Raw genomic sequence first — 21,052 nt, 5'->3', positions numbered from 1 at the left:
TGATTTGACTGAGCTGGGAGCCAGGGCGCTGGATGCAGCAGCTAGAACTGGAACAAAGGCTGGCAAGTGTGTTGATGGGGATTTGATGCTGTTGAAGAGACAACTGCTGTTGGGATGATGGCACTGCATTGATTTGCAGCTGAGGTTTGGATGGAGAAATAGGGGTCAGGGGCATTAAGCAAGGGACTGTTCCTGGCACAGGAGTGAAAGTAGGGGAACTGTGATGAGGACCTGAGAGGCCAGGCCAGGGCTGGGGCTGAGGGACAGGGACTTATGCTGACAGGCAAGGCCAAGCCTTCAATTCCAAGGCCCAGTCCCCGTGCCCCAGGCTTCAGCCAAACAGCTAGGCAGGTGTCCAGCTGATCTCACACCCCCACAAGGGAGGAACTGCAGAGCACCAGTCACTAGAGCTGCACAAATTGAAGTGTCATCTCTAGAGTCAAGATGCTCACCAATTTTCTGCATGCGTTGGTGCAGAGTTGGGATTCAGCCAGTGGACAAATGGCTCTAGTTCCGCCTACAGTTTGGCTGAGCAAAGGAGACTGTGGTGTGTGTGTGTGTGTGTGTGTGTGTGTGAAAGAGAGACAGAGAGAGAGAAAGAGAGAGAGAGAGAGAGAGAGAGAGAGAGAGAAAGGGGTTGTGTTGGTGCGGAGCACTGCAGGTCTTTAGTGTCATTGTCCTTGAATGATGCAGCAACACACCATGAAGTAGTTTTAGAGAAGAAGCTTTCAGGTGAAAACAATCAATGATGAAAGTAGAACAAGTTACATCACTTCAGTCATGAACATTTGAATAGAAAATGTGTCAAATCCTCCGTCAGTCAGAACCAAGTGAAGCCACAACAATACATCATTTCAAAATCACAAGAAACTCATCCTATAATTGTCAGAAGTATAAATTGATCCAATTGGCTGCATCCTGTCGTCTCATGACCTCTGACCACACACAACTGAGGGCCAAGGGCTGCCGAGGGCTGCCGAGGGCTGCGAGGAGAGGAAGTGAGTGAGAAAGCCGCATCGATCTGACTGAAGACCGAAACATCACAAAAAGCGAAAGAATGGAAGGGGAGGAAAAAAAGGCCAGCCAAAGTTAAATGAAAAATTGCTTACATACACGTCTTGCGCGGTCTGGAACATTTATTATAACAGGTCACGCAGAGAGAAAAGAGGTGGAGGATGATAGAAGAGAAGAATCCATTTGGGAAAGTAGATGCAGATCGATAAGACTGGAGGTAGGCAGGCCAGAGAGCAACAGAGGAGGGTGTGTGTGTGTGTTTGTGTGTGAATGTGTGTCAGAGAGTGTCTGTGATGTGTCTGTGTGTGTGCTTGCGTGCATGAGGCATCCCAGATTACTTTCCCTGATTGATCCGGCCTAGCATCCGTCTGACCTGCAGGACATTTTAGAGCTCGGAGGATGCTGGTGGAGGTGGAGAGACAGCGAGAGTGAGACAGAGAGAGAGGGCCAGGAATAAAGGAAGACGAGAGAGAAAAATAAAAATCAATGGCGCAGAGAGCATTACAGGGAACTTGACTGGCCGAGAAGCTGAGATAGTAAAGTCCTATTAATCTCTGTGTCTCAGTCAGTTTGATAGGAACTCCAGAAGGAAGTTTGATCATTTTTGGTTTGTGAAAGCAAGAAGAGGACGGGGTACATTTAAAGTGTCTTTGTCTGACAATGAACAAAAAAGTTTTCTAGTAAAACATAATTTTAGTGAAGGACTTTAACAAGCCAAATAATGTAAAAAAAAAAATAAAAATAATAATAATAATAAAAATGCGTAATGCATAAGGAAATCTGAAATAAAATCTAAATCAAGCTGGTGAGGCAAAGTCAGATGGTAGCATGCTGGCTCCATTTTGTAGCTGCCAGGCAGTATGTCTATCAGTGGAGGGATCCTGCAGCATACTGTCTACTCCGCAGTCTCCTCAGCCTCCATCTATCCTGGCCAAGTCAGGCTAAATTGATTGTCTAAGCTCTTTAAGAGAAAGTGTGGGGGGCTGTGCAATAAAAAGTGGAGGTTTTATGGTGCAAAAGCAGCCACGGAGTGACTAAGGTGAAAATGGATAAGAAAAGGAAGACAAAGCCTTTGTTGGTTATCTAAATTTTAGCTCTTACTGTGAGAGACATGGACTGTGAGGACTAGTCTTTGTGCAGTCTGGAAAAGAAGCTCATAAAATGGAATCATGTACAGTAAATCTAAGCGAAAGCCATTTGCGCCTTTGGTATTTTCAACTGTTAGAGAAAAACAAATGCACAGTCTCCTTCCCCGCTGTAGGCAGATAAGGTTCGTCCTGTTTGACTGCAGTACCCAGACACCACTGGCCGGGAGCTCAAGGAGACAGGAAGCACTTTTGTGGCATCAAATATTAATGGTGTTATAGAGTGTATTGATTATATAATAAGTTTTCCCAGCATCTGAGCACCAACTGAAATGTATTCCCTGAATAATTGAAAATGTATCCATGAGCGGTTTTTCATCTCAATGGTTGGTGAATGTAATTGCATTGCACCCCTATTCCAGTGTTATTTGAGATCTTATCAGAAGAAGCACGTGTGTGTTCATGTGATAAACACAAGGACAGCCAGAATACGAAGAAAGATGAAATTGTGTGTGTGTTGCACCGGAGCCTGTGTTTGCTTTATCGAATGGTTGAGCATTGAATATTAGGAACTGAGTAGTGTTTTTAAAATGGGGATTCAGAAGCTTAAACGCACTTCTGAGAATTTCAACATTACTTTCTGCTGACATTTGTACTATAAGTTAGCTGCTGAAATGTAAACTCATACACATCTGCTTGTTGCTTCTTGCATTTCTATCACCACCAGCTACGATAACACTGCTTGCTGCGGCGCACCATCCACTTCTGCACTGATATAGTATGTAGAAATGATGGCTTTTGCAGGATGGGTGAAAAATGCTTTTGATGTTTCACCTCTGCCTAACGTTTCCTTTTTTCAGGCTAGCTTTTCACCTTTATATTTTACGGATTGGAAAAGTTGTTTTAACATGCAGGCTATACAGCATATTGTCCTCTATGAATGTTGGTTCACTATACTGTATGTGGTGGCTTTAAACTGTAACTAGCCTGGGCACCTTCGCCCCGGGGGTGTAGCTATCCCTGGAACTGTCCACACTTGACTTTTTCAAATGGTTATAAATACACCTCATGAGCTTTGGCACGTTTAAATGAGGTTGACCTAACAACTAAAACCTTGAAAAACCTTTTTCACATGCAGTAGGTGTGGAATTCAAACAAAGAAATCTAATGCTTCTCTCCAATTTGTCCCAGTCAGATGGACACAATAGAGTGTTTTCATGTACGACACCACCATAATTCAACAGTAACCCTTTCGTCGACACCAGACTAAAACAAAGGTGGCTCTCAATTTTTATATTTCTCTACGATCATCCTGAAATATCCACCGTTACCCATCAGCGAGTACACACAGCATCCCTCGTCCTCGCTTCCATTCTGACCTCTCTGCCCCTCTGTATCTTCTTTTCCCCTTTCAAGCTGACAGTTCAGTCTCATTTAGACCTCCATTATGCATTCCTGCCTAAGTTTACAAGACACATTGACAACAGAACATGTACAGACTCTCTTTTCTCCCCCACCTCTACTCTGCCTGCCTTTGAATTATTGGAAGTGTCTTCCCCATTACTCAGCCCTTGCCTTTTCTCCCTCCCCCCCATCTGATCCCTCACTCCCTCTCTTCATCTCTCTGAAGGAGTAAATGAAGGCAGAGGTCATCCCTCCTCTCTTCCTCCTCTCCTGCTAAATTGGCTGCTTGTAATATCTGTGGATAGCTGTAGGCATATAAGCCCCCTGCTCTGGAGAGCTAGTGAACAGACTTCCTGCTCATTTGTGGCATTTCTGTCTCTTCAACCACAGGCTTGTTTACCCACACAGAGCAAGAGGGAACCCCTCATTATAAACTCTGCCAAGGTCACTGCAGTCACCACACCAATCTGCTGCCTTCAACACACACATGCAAGTCGTATTCAATCTGTTATGAAGGTACTCGGATGTTAAAATAGACAAAAAAAAAAAAAAAAGTGAAGATAATACCTTTCCCCACATTTCAAGAAGAAATACTGAAACAATTTGAGCCACACAGTGACAAAGCCACTCATCTGAACTGGTCCTAATTATTTCCAAACACGCAAACTCCTAAGCCACCTGTCTTTGTTTTAGTGTGACTGGTGGACCGACTGCAAAGGTGTAACTGTATTTTTTTCCCGTGAGCCGCCATTTTCCCCAAATCCCTTTTCCACTCCCTAAATCCCACTACAACCCTAACCTTGCAAAGTGAGTGTATGATGTTGACGGTGGGCTGTGCGTCCCTCCCTCCCTGTGCTCCGCTCCATAGGGGTCGACAGAGACACAGTGGCGTCAGGCAGAGCTCCCACAGCTCCAGGGCTGGGCAGAGAAGGGATTGCTGACACAGCCAAAGATGGTAAGGAGACTACTGCTGCCAAATGGATGGCGCAGCTATTGTTTTTACACACCCATGAAGCAATATGATCTGACATTGTACTGTGTTTACATAAAATAAGCACTGGTGGTGATGCTGCTGACTGAGACAGTTGGAAACGGAGCAGAGAATCTCGGATGGGGCAATAGATGGAGGTCTAGAGGTGGGATTGCGAGGGTAGAGGAAGTTTGTACAGAGATGAGCGAAAAACAACATTCAGCTGCTGAAATGTTCAGTTTGTATATGCTGAAGGAAAGTCATGAAATAATGTTGGACTCTTCTGTAGTATTTTATCAATTTCAGTTTTATGTATTTGCCTTTAAAATACGACCGTTATAAATCTATCACGCTGTTAAGCCTTCACAAGGCAGCTGTGGGCATTTCTAATGGACCGCGAAGTCCCTCTAGACATCTTCCTCAAGTTTTTTACTGCCATCCTGCTTTTTCGCTTTCTCTACCTTATGTGGTACTTAATTTTACCAAAATTAATTAAGTCATAAATCCCTCCCATACATTTTGCTTTTTATAGACTGTGACTTTTTTGAGTTCTGCCAAATAGATGCATCATTCTTAAAATATCGGTTTTTATGAATGACCAGTATCAGCTCATTCTGAACTGTATCAAGGACCCTCTCACACATCCGCAGCATACATCACAAACAGCTGCACGCTGTCTACAGGTATTACTTTTAACCAGAAGCCCATCGTTGGTTCTGTGTCTTTAAACTTGTGAGTAGACGAAGCTGCATCTTGGGGCAGCGAGCCAGCGAGGGCTGTGTGTTGTACCCAGTCAGCAGGACACGTGGCGAGCCTGGTGTCCACAGCACCGGGCTCCTCAGTGGGAGAGCAGCAACAGCTACAGTGCTCACAACCAACATGAAGTGGGCTGCTGAGCAGCTCAAGTGCTGGTGGGCACAGACAAGGAGAGGAATATAATTGGCCACCGGGACTCAGCAGGTCCCTGTTAATTAGAGGCAGCCATTTTGGTGTAAAAACTCCTCAGAAAACGTCCCATGGAGTTGAAAGTCTCTCTGACAGAATGGAGCCCAGCAGGGAATGTAAACAGATTTAATAAGTCCCTCTCCAATCAACTCTGTTACGGCTAGATGCTATTCTCCAATTTCACTCGTCTCGCTCTCTCTGCCCCTCTGTCTTTCTGGGTTTGTCTCTGTATCTATGTTGTACGAGATGGTGAATGATTAGGAAAAGATACTGTCAAAAGAACAATTTGCATGCAGCTCTCATCTTGAGAGCTTTTAGACGTCTCCCTTTCTGTTTGTTTTCTGCCGTTGGATTGGGCCATTGTTCTCTCTCTGAATGTGTGTGTGTGTGTGTTTTTTCCACTCACTACAGATTTGATGGAAGTGTGTGTGGATTTTGCATAAGATGAGAAGATGCTCTTAAACACATAGATGGAGGTGAAAGAGATAAGGAAATGAAAAGGCTGTCCTGAGGCCAGACAAAATAAGTTCAACCTCCCTCTGCCATCCCATGATATTTTGGCATCGTTATTAAGAGGTTAACGTAGCTAACAACATAATCATGGAAATGTTTCCCAAGCAATCTCACATTTGTGTATGTTTGGAATTAATTTTGCTCTGAGATATTTCACAGAAATTAAAATTTTTTATTCTTCATAAATAAGACATTCCATTTTTCACACTGTTAGTATCTTGGTTGGTAACTAAAACAGTATTTGTTTGCCTTCTGTTTCATTTATCACTTCACGTAGGTAACAGATTAAAGTGAAGTGATTAAAGCCAAGAAGCTCACACATTGTAAACGTCTGAAATAGGTTTTGAAAACTATTTCTGGACAAACTGAGAAATTTTTAAATTCAGCTTTGAGATATATTATTAGAACACAGGTCCAGTCTTTTGATAATCCAGAAATAGAGTGAAACGCGGCTCTGGTGCTGCCTTCTCCTTTGCTAAAACCAGTCCTGTTTCCAAGTGCAGCCTGTCTGGGTGTACTTTAGAATAGTTAAAAATAGACAGAGCAAGCTGAATGGTTGAGCAGGGGGAAAGGGAGAGATCTGAGTGGTGACTTTAAAAATTTGATTGAATCAGATCAAAGTATAATTTGCATCTTAATTTTGATTTCAGCGTGTTAGGTCATCACAGTGGAGTTGCAGTGCATGGCTGGAGCTGCTCAAACTGACGAGGACATGGGGAGAATTTATTTTTTTTTATTTTTTTAGGGACTTGCTGTAGTTTGGTGTGGCTTTAATGCAGAGTCAAAAGCAGAGTTTCTGCTAAGGCAACACAATATAAATAGGGCAGCAATATTGGTGCAAGATAATAAGATGTAAAAAGTCTGTTTACCGTCTCCTGGTCAGTCAAGCATGAGTAAAGACAGAATGAGTCTCTCACTACCTAGTAGTTTCAAATTTTCCCGTTTTACCTTCCTCCCTCCCTCACACACACCCACACGCGAACAAACACATACAAAAACAAGTGAGCAACAAAAGCTATTCATTTGATAAAACACATGTTTTTTTATGCAAATGTGTGAATAATTTCACCTTGCACAGTGCTTTTGTTGGAGAATAATCTTTGCTCTGAATAAGCATTTGTATTAAATATGTATCTGTGCGCTGAGGTAGAAAAGCAAAGTGAAACTTACGTCCCTCCTCCTCTGACTTCTGACTCTCACTCCTTGTCACATTTTTTTTTTTCTTTTTTTAAATCCTGTTTTTCCTCCCTTACACCAAGCTCACAGTTTCTCTTTGAGCACTTTGATCCTGGGATGCTCTGCAAAAATCCTGATATGAAAGCGTAAACTTTCCTCTGTCACAGTAGCAGCATCAGCAGTCAGACATCGAGCTGAAGGGCTGGCCCGGTTGTTGCCTCCACACAAACCACAGCAGCGATCACCTCTGTCTTCATGGATATTTAGCTGTTTACTATCACTTTTATTTATCAATGTTTACACATGTGTGTACAGAGTGCTCACTATATGTTTTGACATTTAATCGAGACGATGCTAAAGATATATCCAATGTATGATACAGAGTAAATCAAGGTTGCACAGGAACCAAATCCTGTTTGGCCCAGAACAAATGTGGCAAAAGAAATCATAATGATGACCGTTGATAATTTCCATAACCTCATCAGGTATTCTGTCACCCACAACTCCAGTGTAAAAAAAAATTTTAAGTAGTTCTTTTCCAGATATTCTGAAATGTCATGACACTTTAAAGATTTTCTTCTTTCTCAGTTCAAGTATGAATTTCATGGAAATGCTAATTCAGTGATATATACCACAGTCTGTACAAAGCTGGTTTAAAACCTCTCAAAGATATTTCTGGAAACAATCCTTTAAAGGCCATCTCCATTCAGACTGTTGATCAGACCTGATGCAACAACAGTCATGCTCTTTAGAAAAGTCATTTTGAAAGAGTCTTGCATGGCCAAAATTGCTCAATGAAATACAGAAGTCTTTGCTAATGAATTCTCTCTCTCCCGTTCTCTCTACTTGCTCCTCCTGTCTTTGGTTCCTCTCCTCCTCCTCCTCCTCCTCCTCCTCCACTTCTTCACCTCATCCCAGATCATCAGTAACATGGAGGCTCCAGTGACAAATGGCCCCAGTGGAGGTGGCACCACAGCCAACGGTCCGACCACCAACAGCCGCGGCTGCCCCTCGCCCATGCAGACTGGCCCAACAAACGACGACAGCAAGACCAACCTCATTGTCAACTACCTGCCCCAAAATATGACCCAGGAAGAGTTCCGCAGCCTGTTCGGTAGCATCGGCGAGATCGAGTCCTGCAAACTGGTTCGTGACAAGATCACAGGTAAAGACCGGTGTTTTCTTTCTGCTGCTTGTGTTTCTCAAGATATCAACTTTTCATGAACCGAGAAAATAATCTGCTCAACCACCATATAATTTGAGGTGTATCCAGTGGGCACTGAGGAGGAGTTTATAGGATTGTCTCAGCCCAAACAGGAGCATGCTTTTCACTGAAGTGAAAGCATGAAAATCAACAGTGAAGTCAGTAGTATAATATGTAAGGATTTGATGGTCCCCAAAGACGATTCTTCCAAAGGAAAGACGAAAGAGGAAAGCACAGGGAGAGCTACTATCGTGAGCTCCTGTGGAGCTGGAAGGGATTGAAAACTTCTCACAGTTTTAACTGCCTTGATCCCGGGACTTTAGGACTGGATGTCCTCCTCACTACAGCATCTTTCTTTTGAAGCATTAATCTCTATCTATAAACGTCTTTATTTATTCTCCACACACCACATTAATAGTGTTTGTAAGCAGTCCATTAAACTTTTTGGTTCCCCGTCAGAATCCTTTATTTCACATTTGCTCTTACAATCCACTAACACTTATTGATGAGGATAATACACGCCTGTTCACATGCTGCTAAAAGCTCATGGGTTGGTGTGGATAGTACAGCGTATAAGCTGCATGTTGAAAGCAGGCGCAAACAAAAAGAGCAGAATACATCACGAGTAGTTCACACATGCAAAAAAACCAAACAAACAGAACTCCACAGTCCAGCATTAGTCCAAACTAATGAGGTGTTGCAGTGGAATCGCTGTGTGTATCGTCTTCCACGAGGCGAAATCCATCTCTGCCCTCTGTGTGTGTTCAAGCGCTGCGGCTCAGCAATGCAGCAAAGTGCCACATGTTCTCCAGAGGTGTTTAAATTAAGCAGCACTTTGCGGTGCTAATCGTGGCTGTAATCTGGGCGTAGTGGCTGTGTGGGTGGTTATACAGCAGATGGATCGGGAGGGATGGAGGGGGGAGTGTGTGTGTAGCTCTGTGATAATGCTCCATAATGGCTTTCATTTTAGATCCTACTTACTGACACTCTTCTCCTGATAATCTCATTAAAGAGCACCAGGCAGGCAGGCAGGCGGGCGAGATCACCAAGCCATTCTCGGATTGCAGGCAGGCGAGGAAGGCATGGAGAGTAAACACACACACGCGGATATATGATTGCAGAATTAGATTTCCTGTAATAGATTAAGTACAACCAAAAGGCCAATAGAGATGACTCTAACCCAGAGATGGCCACTGGCCCAGCTACTCCTTCTGCTCTCTCATTCTTTGAAGCACATTTCTGCAGCTCTGATTCCTCTTTGGAATCATCTTCCTCTTCCTCCGTAATAGGCCACAAAATGGAGCCTGAGAGTCAGATACACAAGGATAATGGAGGATGGAGTGTACAAAAATAACACTGGGATACCACATGCTATCATCATCACCATCACCATGTTCTCCCTCTCTCTGTCTCTCCCTCCCCGCCAGATTTTCCCCTTAAGTGTGATTTGCCAAGCAGCAGTGAGGAACGAAGTTAACGGCAGACATTTGGAGAGACTTTAAAAAATGAACAGAATTGCTGTAAACCTGCCCAGGTCTTGCACGGGGACTGGGAGAGAGGCAGAATTGTTTGCGTGCTCATTTCTAAACCATTTAGGATAGCTGCTGCTCTGACTTCGCGTCAATGCAAAAGAAAAAAGTTATAAATAAATCCTGCCCTTGTTCCATCTCCTCACTGTGGTGTATACCTGTTTTACGCTCCCATTTGGGCAGTTTCCCTGCAAAAACTTTTAGGCTAAGAAAACCCAGATCTCCTCCTCCTCCTCCAGAAGGGGATGCCAAGAGGCTTCATACTGTCTAACAGTCTAAATCATCGTGTTTGTGAAAGGGAGGGAATTTCCTGAATGAAATGTTCGAATATGTCTGGAGCAGAATTGGTGTTATGAAGCTGAAGATTATTTATATTGATGGGGGGAATGAGACCCTGCGGCTTATGTGCCTTCAAATTCTGCTAAGCAGCACAAAGAGCACGAAGAGTATAGAATAAAGTTTAAGGAAAATTAATAAATGTACTGAATTTTACACAAATGTTTTAACATTTTATTTATTTATGACTGAAGTATTCTGCCAGTGAGTTCAATGAATAACGGTATTTTTTTATGCTCCTACCACAGCTAGGTGTGGTTACATTTCATATTTTGCTATATTTCAGTGTTAACGTCTCCGGATGCAGATAATTATTTGTTTGCTTTCGTATCCCGATCTGTTTGTGCATCTTCTCCAGCCTGTGATCGTTTGCTGACAAGGTGTGAGCACATGAGCCTCTCAGAGGTAGCAGAGACAGGCGGGTCCTCAGCATCCGCTCAGCTTCCGGTTTGCTTGCTCTTTGTCAGCTCCAATGATGCCAGCGTGGCGTGAGGCTCAGGCGGGTGCGGGCAGGCGGAGACACTTCAGCTCCGTCTGTCACCCTGGTTGACTTCAGTTGGTATTAAAGCTACCTCTGGGTGTCTTTCTTGCTCCCCACATTGCCTGTCTGCCTGCCTGCCTGCTTGCACAACTACCTCTGCCTGGCGTCTCAGAACACGCCAGGGACGTGCAGGTTAATCTTTTATTTAAGACTAGCTTACACGCACCTAGCTGAAGCACACACACACTTTCACATTAGCCTCGGGCCTGCACCTGAATCTACTGTCTCCTAAAGAGAAGATATATCTTAAGCATTTAAAGAGTCGCTTAAATTAAGTGTGCACACTGTAAAGGCTTTTACCTTTGTCATCCTGCACACCAGGCAGAGTGAACACGAAATATACAAATGTCAAGGGCAAGATGACTTTGAGACACTGTATGCCAGAGATGATCCCACTTACAGTGCTTTATGTTTGCATTCTTTGCAGAAAAAGAAAAACATTTATTTAAGCTGAAAATTGATGGCATAAAAGCTCACCTCTTGGAGGAGCAGCTCTTCACCAAGATGTTAGTAAAAATACACATACACTAGACCATGAGAAATAACTGATACGGACCCAGCAACACTCTGCATCAGCATTAACGCATCTACACGTGCACATACGCAAATGGAATTGACTGATCCATGTCAGTAAGTCATTTTTTCGAGATAATTTTTCTGCATCAGCTGCATTTCTGTTGGAGAAATGAACGCATTTGTTTTCATAATGGCACGGAGGAGAAGAAAATAGCTTTTCATGCTGGAACAGAACTGATTGTGTTGGGGTTAGAAGTGGTGGACGGGAGAAGGGGAAGGTTGGTTGTGTCCCCCCATTCTATTCATTCTCAAGTTGCACCAATAATTACAGTAGCCCGAATCTCATAGGCCTTACTCTCTGGAGACAGATGGGGTGCTTTACTTGCTTGCTGAGTGAATGGTTCACCATGCCCTGAGTACCTTGCCCTGCTCTGGCTGCGTGGGTTTTCTTTTTACTCAGTTGGTCACAGCATTTGCTGATTACCAACCTTCAGTAGCAGTTCTCTTTTTTTGTTTGTTCATGCAGATGAAATACTTCTCTCTGTATCAAAGCCTGCAAAGACATCATCCTAAAGCGTGCTGACTGAAGCTTTTTGTGCACACTACTCCAGTCACCTTCCATGTGTTGGTTTTTATACATTGGAATCGGGGGAGCTGATGCAAATCATAGTGACAATGTAGCAAGGCAAGCAGATGTTGGCTATGAAAAATAGATGGACTGTGATGTCAACTGTGGAGATGCTCAAGCTGGAGAACCTCTGACAGACAGCAGCTTCGGTGCCATGTGAAAGCTTGCTGCCAACCCAAAGCTTACATAAGGACAGCTACGCCTTAGTCGCACGCTGTAGGTACAAAAAACAAAAACAAAACAAAAACAACCCCAAATAACATCTCAGGGTTGCAGGATTGGAGTTGCTTTGCACGCACTTCCCTGTGGTCCAGCTGAACAGCTTCCATTAGTTTCATTGTCGCTCTATTTTAGTCATAGCACATCAAGTGCAACCCAAAGTATCGCAAACATAAAATATGCATCCAACCCTCATCTGTGAGGACAGAGGGGTGGAGCTTAGGCCCCGCACAAGGGCTCCCAGTCTAAGGTTGAGTATATCAAATATTCACCATATAAACCTCAGTTTACCCACAATTCATTGTCCCTACTGAAATATACATTGATGGCATGATCAGGAGCAAAGGTGATTCTCTCTGAGGGGAACAAAACTGTCCAAGTTATAGACATTTAGAACTTCCAAAGCATTCAAACAACAGAAATGTAATGTCATTCTGTGTGGAAAAACACCGTTACATACTTTTTAAAATCTTTGCTGAAGTTGTGCTGAGGGATATCTGGTGCAGTGTTTGTATCTCACACACAGGCCGTGTTTATCTCAACCTGGAATGGGCTGAAGGCTGAAGATAGCGTGAACAAAGCTGACAGGGAAAGAGATGAAAAAAGGAGGCGACATCTCCAAAGCCAGGTATTAAGAGAGCTGCCAGGCTCAGAAGTGCAGACACAAGCAGGCAGACAGACATTAAACTTTTAGAGTCCCAGGTCCCAATAAAGACCTGTCTCTCTCCTCATATCACCTCCTTTAAATCTCCTCTCCTCGTCCCAAAGTTGGACGTCCTGAGAGCTTCCTCAGATGTTCAGCTCCTCCCCTGACCCTCTGCCTCTGTCCCCTCTCATGTTAATCTGTATGCCCTTTACACAGGACACAGAGGTGGTTCATGTCCCCTGTGTCATCCTCAGATCCACAGGCTGAATGTGCCTCAGGGCTGGTTCCTCACCCCTCCACTCAGAGTGCACTGTGCAGACAGTCCCTTTGTCCCGGGCATGTGTGCAGCAGATCTGAGGTTGGGTGGTGGTCTCATGGACCTGCTCACCCTGTTTGCTGTAGCAGGAGCAGCAGGATAAGCTCTGCAATCCTGACGTGACAGTCGAATCTTAAAGGGGCTTCTCTGTCTGTCAGCTTGCCTTGTGTTTGTCAGCTGCACAGCCAGCCAAACAGCCCACACACTGCAGGCTGCAGTCCACTGGCCCCAAGGCACAGGGAGCCACCATGAGGGGGTGGTTTACGTATATATATATGTGTGTGTGTGTGTGTGTGTGTGTGCTTGTCCCTGAGCTTTTACATGATAAAGTATATGTCTATGTGTGTGTGTGTGTGTGTGTGTGTCGGTGGAAGCAGGGCCTTGGGAACTGAGAGTGGGAGCCTCCTGACTGCAACAGTGGCTGCTACCTTGGCAACCCAGGAGGGAAAGATGTGTTGAATGAGTGAGTGGGAGAGGGATCTACAGTAGATGCGTGTGTGCGGGGGACGTGGCTCTGTTTATGAATTTAGTTATTCAAACAGGCTTAATATGTGCCATACGATAGGCTCTAACTGTAATAGTAGTATTTTCTAGTCTTTTGTTCTCTTTTTCTTTTCTAATTCTTTTATTTTTTTTGCAAACTCACTCCCGCGGTGCCGTGGGTTTGACCCCCTTCGAGGTAAGTGATGTGTACTTTGACATGGTGACAGGGCACCTTTTCAAATGTTGGGGAGCAAAAACCACCGCACTATCTCAAATTGCTGCAACAGCAAGAGGTAAAACGTCAGAGGATGGGAAAGGATGGAAGCACCGAGTGTGACATATTTATTTTGACAAATTGAAATTTGTTTTTTGTTTTTTTTTTTACCTCCCTCTCTGCCTCATCTTAAAATGTAGCTAACTTTAAGACTGACTGAACGGGGAGAGGAAGCTGCTCCTCTCAAGGTGTGTTAGCATCACCAGCTCTTGCTTTTTGGTACATTTTACCTCCTCAAATTCACCCAGAGCTTCTTATTCCCATTCATCATGCAGCATTTACTTCAAAGTTCTTATTTCTATAGAAATATATCGACTACTCAGGAACAGAAGACAAAGAAATGAATAATTTCAAATTGAATTTGAACAGACAGCTTCAGCCCTAACTACAACATTATAATAACTATTTTGACAACACGGTGTCAGCAGTTCAAATTAACTTTCACTAATAGCTGCACACTCTCAGGGAGCGGTATTGCGAACAATAGATTGCAGTGAGCTAAAATAGATGGTCCTTGCACTTGTATTTCATTTGTTAGCTACCACTCCAGTTCAAAGAGCTTATGGTGTGTTACGTGAGCCTAGTCTGATGATAGAACGATGTGCTTTCATGTCTGCGGTACAGAGCTCTTAGTCACACAACAAAAAGGCACAAAATAATGACAGGCAATATGCAGCTGGAGTCTCTGAGTCTGTGTGTCTTACAGCACATGATTGCAGGGCTCCTCGCACTGCTACATGTGTGTAACATGAATGTGTTTCACTTGATAATATGGCTGTAACCTCTGCGTGCGCACAACTACATCTATCATACTTTTGTTTGTACGTATTTACGTAGCTGTGTGTAATTTGCATAGGTATACCGAGTGGGAATTTTTACTTGCCTCTTCCGCTGTGTGTGTGTGTGTGTTTGTGTGTGTGTGCGTGTGTGTGTACGCCAGATAAGGGAAAGGGGAAAATTTATATAGTGAGCCCAACGGGCAGGACACTAATTTTCCCATCTCACACACTGAGCAACCTGCTGTTCCTAAGGACACAAATAATGGCTTAGTCATAACAGCGTACTAACACGCCAAAGAGCTTCTCACTGGAAATAGCAGTGACCACCTCTCTGTACAATTTCTGTCAGGTTGTACAAAAGGTCTGCCAAATGAGCAGAGGCGGGTCCAGATTAGCCCCCACCCACTCCAACCAGCTATATGTCTAATCCGTCAGTGACACTGGACATGTGTCACAATATGATAAAGTGATTTACTGCAGTGATTTAATGCTATCCAGACCTATACTGTATTTATGTCTCGCTCTGGCAGATGTATATGAATACACATTCTATCTTTAGAAAAAGCTCAGATCTTAGTTTTTTTGCTTACAGAGCATTCAGAATGAAATCATTCATTCATTCATCTTCAACAGCTTCTCCGATTCCGGGTTGCTGGGGGCATTCTCAGCTCACATTGGGCGAGGGCGGGGGTCACCCTGGACAGGTCGCAGGGCCAACACACAGAGACAGACAAACAGCCCCTCACACTTACACAGTGTGAGTTAGAGTCACCAGTTAACCCAAACAGGAAACCAGGAAAGCCACACAGCCACGGGGAGAACATGGAAACTGCACAGAAAGGTCCCAGGCTGGGAGCCAAACCCACAACCTTCTTATGCCCCAGAATGAAATCAGATGCCGTCTATTTGTGTGTGAATTTAACCGTGTTAAAAGAAAAAATTTGAAATATCTCACTGACGTACTCAGACTCAGTGTTTGATTGTTATGCATTTGGCATCAATTACAGCCTTGAGTCTTCTTGGGTGTGACACCAAAGGCTTGCACTCCTGGAATCAGGGGTTTTCTACTTTTTTTCCTCTTCTGCAGCTCCGTCAGGTTGGATGGAGTCCTTGAGGAGAGCCATTTTCCAGTCCCCCCAGAATTGCAGTCTTTTTGGGTCAGAGTTGTGGTTTAGCTGCTCCGGGACATTTACAAAGTTTCCTCCCGCGTTGTCAACCCTGCAACACGATGGGGGTAGCACTGTGTCTCACCACCATGACGGTACTGGGCAGGTGATGAGCAGGGCCTTTTGTTCCTTTAGATGAATCTTAGAATTGAGGCCAAGTAGTTCACTGTCGGCTGCTTCAAATCAGATTGTTTCTCACAGCCTGAGCGCCTTTTTTGGAAACTTTCACTGTAGACAAGCTTCATTCTGGCCATCCTGATCAGTGCGGTGCTGCAGTGATGATTGTGCTCTTTCTCCTGTCGCTACACAGGATTGCTGGAGTTCGGCCAAGGCCTCTATGAAGCTCTAGTAAAAGTCCTGGTTCCAAACTTCTTCCATTTAAGAATTCAGAGGCCGCGGCACTCTTGGGAATCTTCAGTCTTGGAGTCTTCTCCAGATCTGTGCCTCAAAACAGTCGTCTCTCTGAGTTCTGCGGGGAGTTCCCTCCACCTCACTGCTCAGTGACGAATGCTTTCTCAGCTGTAAGACCTTACAAGTGTTTTTCCAAATCGCATGCAATCAATTGAATTGGAAAATTGGAGGTGGAGAAACATCTCAAAGGCGATCAAGAGAAATGGGTTGAAAAGATTAACCGCAGTTCAAATCTCATAAAAGGGAGTCTGACTAATCACGTCAATGTAAGATTTCTTTTTTTTTTTTTTTTTTTGGGGGGGGGGGGGTCATAAGAAAAACTGATTTGACTATAAGGCTGCAACATAATAAAACATGAAAAAGTAAAATGGTCTTAATGCCGTCTGAATGCACCATAGTTTGCATAAATCCCATTCATCTGGGGATGGTCTTCATTACAAGACCTCTGGCATCATTAAATTTGCAATTTTTCTATTAAGAAGCTCCTTTTCATTGCTGAGCTTTCTCTTGAGTTGTTTCAACTGTTGTAGAATTTGCAGGCCTGACACTTTCAGCGGCTGACAAATCAAAGGCAAATGAATATCTAACCTCATTAAAAGACCATTATGGCGACCAATGCATCATTTGGGTTCTTGGTTTTAATTGACAATTAAAATATATAAGTTAATGTATCCATTAGACTAATTGATCAGCACAGCGTTGATTTCTCTGTTAGCCACAACCCCATTAGGGGCTATCAATCATGCATTTTTAATGGCTTCACTTTCTCAAGTTATTTTTCTGTCATAAAATACCAGTAGGCAGTCTCTGTATATAATATCTCCTCGTGCTTTGCAGACTCAGGCAGAACATCTTTTTAAAGAATCGATTCCTGTCAGAAAGTTTAGAAGATCTCTATTGTTACTTCTGAACTATGTTGAAAAGAATTACATGATGTTAATTTTTTAGATGTGTATTATCACTCAGTTTCATTAAAGTAACTCTGATAGCTGATATCACCCTGGAGACTTTGTTTTCAACAGACTTCAGCTTGAAAAACCATCATATGCGAGGCTAGAATTTACAGGTACATTTAGTAGTATCAAATTTTCTTCTGTCTTCACTTGAAGGTTATATATTTTGTCTGGTGGTTTAATAATGTGAAAGAATCCCAGTTTCTGAAATCATTTGAAGGCACTCTGAACTGCATCTGAACTGTGCTTCACCGTGGTATATGGAGACAGGACGGAGCAGGACACCAGGCAGGGCCGATCCTGCTGTGGACAGTGTAGGTGCTGAAGCGAACCATGCATACTGATACAACCTCCACCTGTATGGCTGTGCGTGCATACAGATGATAAAGGGCTGAAATGGATTGTGTTGACAGTTGCTAAATGATTTCAGAGCTCCAATCACACCCATCCCCCACCGCCGCCACCACAAACCCCCGTGACGCACGCACCAGCCGCCAGCAACTCTCCTCACTGTCCTGCTGTCAGGACATACTTTACTGTTGGTGTTTGTTTGTGTGTGCGCCTCTGCGATTGAGTGATTACATGTTTGCTTGCATGCGTATGCACATGTGTGTACATCTGCCAGTGCTGTGCGTTGGCGGGAGCATCTCCCACCCATCCGTGCAGGTTCCCTGCAGCCAGGCGGGCTGCCGGTGGCTCCCTGCTGTTAGCTGCTCCTTCGCAGGCTTGAAATGGTGGGTGGAATCCCCTCATGGAGCTTTCCTAATGCTGCAGGCAGATGTCTGCCTTCGTCTCCCCTCATCTCCCCCCTTACCTGGGGACTGACGCCAGCCACCGGGCCTCATTTCCCCCCTTAGCTCCTTACTCCCAGCCCCGAAGGCCCACAGCCTCACAAAAAGGGAGTGAAGATGTGAAGATGTGAGTGGGGGTGGGCTGATATGACAGTACCGGCTTAAGCTCCCTGTGCTTAGTGCGCATACACAAATATTATTTACACACAGCAGCTGAATGCCACATTCATCTGAGCTGCAATCAAAGTAAATACATTACAGTGTTCTAACGCGGTAATCCATTGCTGACTCACATGTGCACATGCCCACACTTGCATACTAACTTGAACCCCCACAAGCATATAGACGCATGTTACAGCCGCCGCCGCCGCTTCACTTTACAGCAATAGCATCCATGGCTGCCAGTTTAGCTGCCTGGATGGCTCCATGAGTGTTAAGTATCTCGGTACCATTAAGCACCAGTCAGCCCATTTTGATTGCCCTGCATGAGTGCTCTTCACCAGCACACTTCACTTTCAGCTAACCTTTGGGCAGCTGCTCTTGTCGAACCTCACTTTTCTTGTTGAAGATGAGGATGAGGGGTGAGGAAGGTGATGGTAAAGTGGGAAGCGAGGGTAGGAGAGAAGGCGAGCGGCGCAGCCAGCTCTCAGCTGTTGCACCCATCTGGAAATTAAACTGTCAGTGTAAATTGAATATGTGCAAATTTGAACGGTAACAGTCGGAAGTTTTATCCTATTTAACATATTTATTTGTGTGAAAATACTCCATTTATCTGTATTTTGTACACTACAAGGCAATTTAGAGTACAATTTAAGAGCCGCCTAAATTTATTGGCAAGATAAAGTTGCAAACATGTTTTATTTCAGTTTCTATTAATTTTTTTCGCCACACGTTCCTTTGCTCCTCATTATCAATTGTTTTATTTTTTCTGTGTACGCCATTTAATAAAGGGGAGAAGCAGCTAAAAATCTGAATTATATTTTAACTACCAAACTTAACACCTGATGTCAACTGGGAGTCAGAGAGGAGGGGGAGAGGGAAGAGAGGAGGGTTAGTTATAAATAGCAGAAGTCTCTCCAGGATGGCAGGTTTTTAATTAACAATAGAGAATGTCTGATAATCCACAGTTAATCCAGAGAAGAAAGGGGAGGAGAGGAAAGAAGAAGAGAAAATCATCAGTTGTTTGATGTGAGGACTACAAGTCCCTCCTGGCCCTTCCGCAGCTTGCTGCTGAGCTGTTCTGCGCTGTGATACCCGTAGCCCAAACGTATTTATTTTGTGAAACATCCATGCTTCATATTTTGTGATTCACTTTGTTTCTGACTAACCGCTGTCTGTTCCCATTAGTGTGGATATGTGCATGCCGTTCCTCTTAAACTGACTGGGATTCTTTGTGCTTGTGCGAGGTGTTAGTGGATAGGGGCTGTTTGTCGAGAACTAGCCGAATGAAGGCCCTGATGGCTGGAGGCATCCGCTTAAAGTCCTACGCCTGTTGAAAGGCTTGATCTGTCGGGGAAACACAGAGATGTCAGGCCTGCTTCATACTCAAAGGGAGTCTGCGATCTAAGACACTTTGAGCTTAGAGGGAAATGGGGGTCGTATTTTTCTCTCTAGCTTGCTCTCTGCTCAGATGCAAAGACAGTAACAAATATGTTATTTGCTCTTACTGTGATACTTTATTTGTGAGGTTGAGTTTCACTCTCGCAATTCAGATAGAAATTGAGTTTAATTCAGAGGTTGACACAGGAGCAGCTTTCCCTCAAGCTAATAAAAGATCAGCAACCAGAGAAAAGAGAAACGCAGAGATCAGAGTAGAGAAACATTTCTTACTCAAGAAGATTTCAGGCTTCACATTATGAAATATCATGTGGAGGTGTTGTCTTAATTTGTTGGTGTTTTTTTTTTTTTTATAACTATTATTTGACCAGGATTATTTCTTGACTCATCAGTTGCTGATCTTTTCATGCAGTAGCTGAGTGGAGCAGTGAAGAGAGTCCCTTAAAGGCTGAATGCTAAGGTCCATAATCCTGCAGGATTGTGGCAACACAGCAGGCGTCACACGACACTTTTGACAAAAGTCACACCAATTCTCTTGCCGCTCTGGGCAGGAGTCACTGTGATCTTGTCAGTAGTGATGAAGAGATGCTGTAAAGGAAAGAAAGAAAAAGAAAAGAAAAGAAATATTTATAATATCCAAGAGCCTGTGCACACAGATGGGACCAAGGGCTGGATTTTGTTTGACTAACATCAGACTGCATATAGAGAAGAGACGGCTAAATTATTTGCTGGTGTGATAAATATGATCATCTTCAAATTGATCTTCCCCGTTATTCAATCATATATAATCTTTCCTCCTCAAATCTTTAGGTGTGGCTGATGAGTAAAAAAAAAATGAAGGTGCTCTCAGTGTAACAGTAACATTTGAAAGGCTTTTCTTTCTCTCTTTCTGGCATTTCAGGACAGAGTCTGGGCTACGGCTTTGTCAACTACATCGATCCAAAGGACGCAGAGAAAGCCATCAACACGTTAAATGGACTCAGACTTCAGACCAAAACGATCAAGGTAATGGACACCACGCACATGCCTTCATCTACAGGATTAAAAGTCACATGTGAATACATGGAGGGAACCCACGCAAGCTCACGGAGAACATCAAAACATCAGGCTAGGGGTTCGAACCCAGAACACCCCCCATCCACCCACCTAACCGCCCACGTGCAACTAAACAAGTCTAGTTCTATTAATTTTAACACACTATAATCACTTTCAGTTGGTGCACAGTTAAATTTGTTCAAAATGCATAAATAATTGCAGCAAAGTATAAAAATACGTTGTCTGATAATTAATCAAAACATAAAGCATTATATGAAGTTGTTATAAACTTTCATCATAATGTTTCTTTCTTCTTTCACAAAGCCCTTTTTAGATAGTGATGCTGTTAGTGGATGAGCTTCAGGGCAAGATGGGATTAACATGCATGAGCCTCAGATTTAAAAGACTGTCTTAATCAAAAACACACATTTTAAATCTTGTGAATGTGGCTGGTATGCTAATTACTTTCTAAATGTCAAAATGCTAAAGTGAAATTATATAGATATCTGTGAGTGAAAGGGAGGAAACACGTCAATCATCACGTTTTCTCAAATAATTGAG

General features: G+C 43.6%; 1 protein-coding gene across 2 annotated transcripts in view; it reads left to right on the top strand.

The window, feature by feature from the left end:
- Positions 1-21,052, top strand: part of elavl4 (ELAV like neuron-specific RNA binding protein 4) — a 68,152-nt gene that overhangs the window by 22,627 nt on the left and 24,473 nt on the right. Inside the window, exons 3-5 of one of the 2 annotated variants that reach the window (XM_029499556.1) lie at positions 4,372-4,458; positions 8,026-8,272; positions 20,358-20,461. In XM_029499556.1, coding sequence (XP_029355416.1) covers positions 4,372-4,458; positions 8,026-8,272; positions 20,358-20,461 — 438 coding nt within the window. Of the gene's footprint in view, positions 1-3,860; positions 3,870-4,371; positions 4,459-8,025; positions 8,273-20,357; positions 20,462-21,052 lie in introns of those variants that run through there. The other variant, XM_029499557.1, reaches the window with a different exon arrangement.

Source organism: Echeneis naucrates, chromosome 4 (assembly GCF_900963305.1).
Source record: "Echeneis naucrates chromosome 4, fEcheNa1.1, whole genome shotgun sequence".
NCBI classification, from domain to species: Eukaryota; Metazoa; Chordata; class Actinopteri; order Carangiformes; family Echeneidae; genus Echeneis; species Echeneis naucrates.
This window is presented reverse-complemented; position numbering and strand designations above follow the sequence as displayed.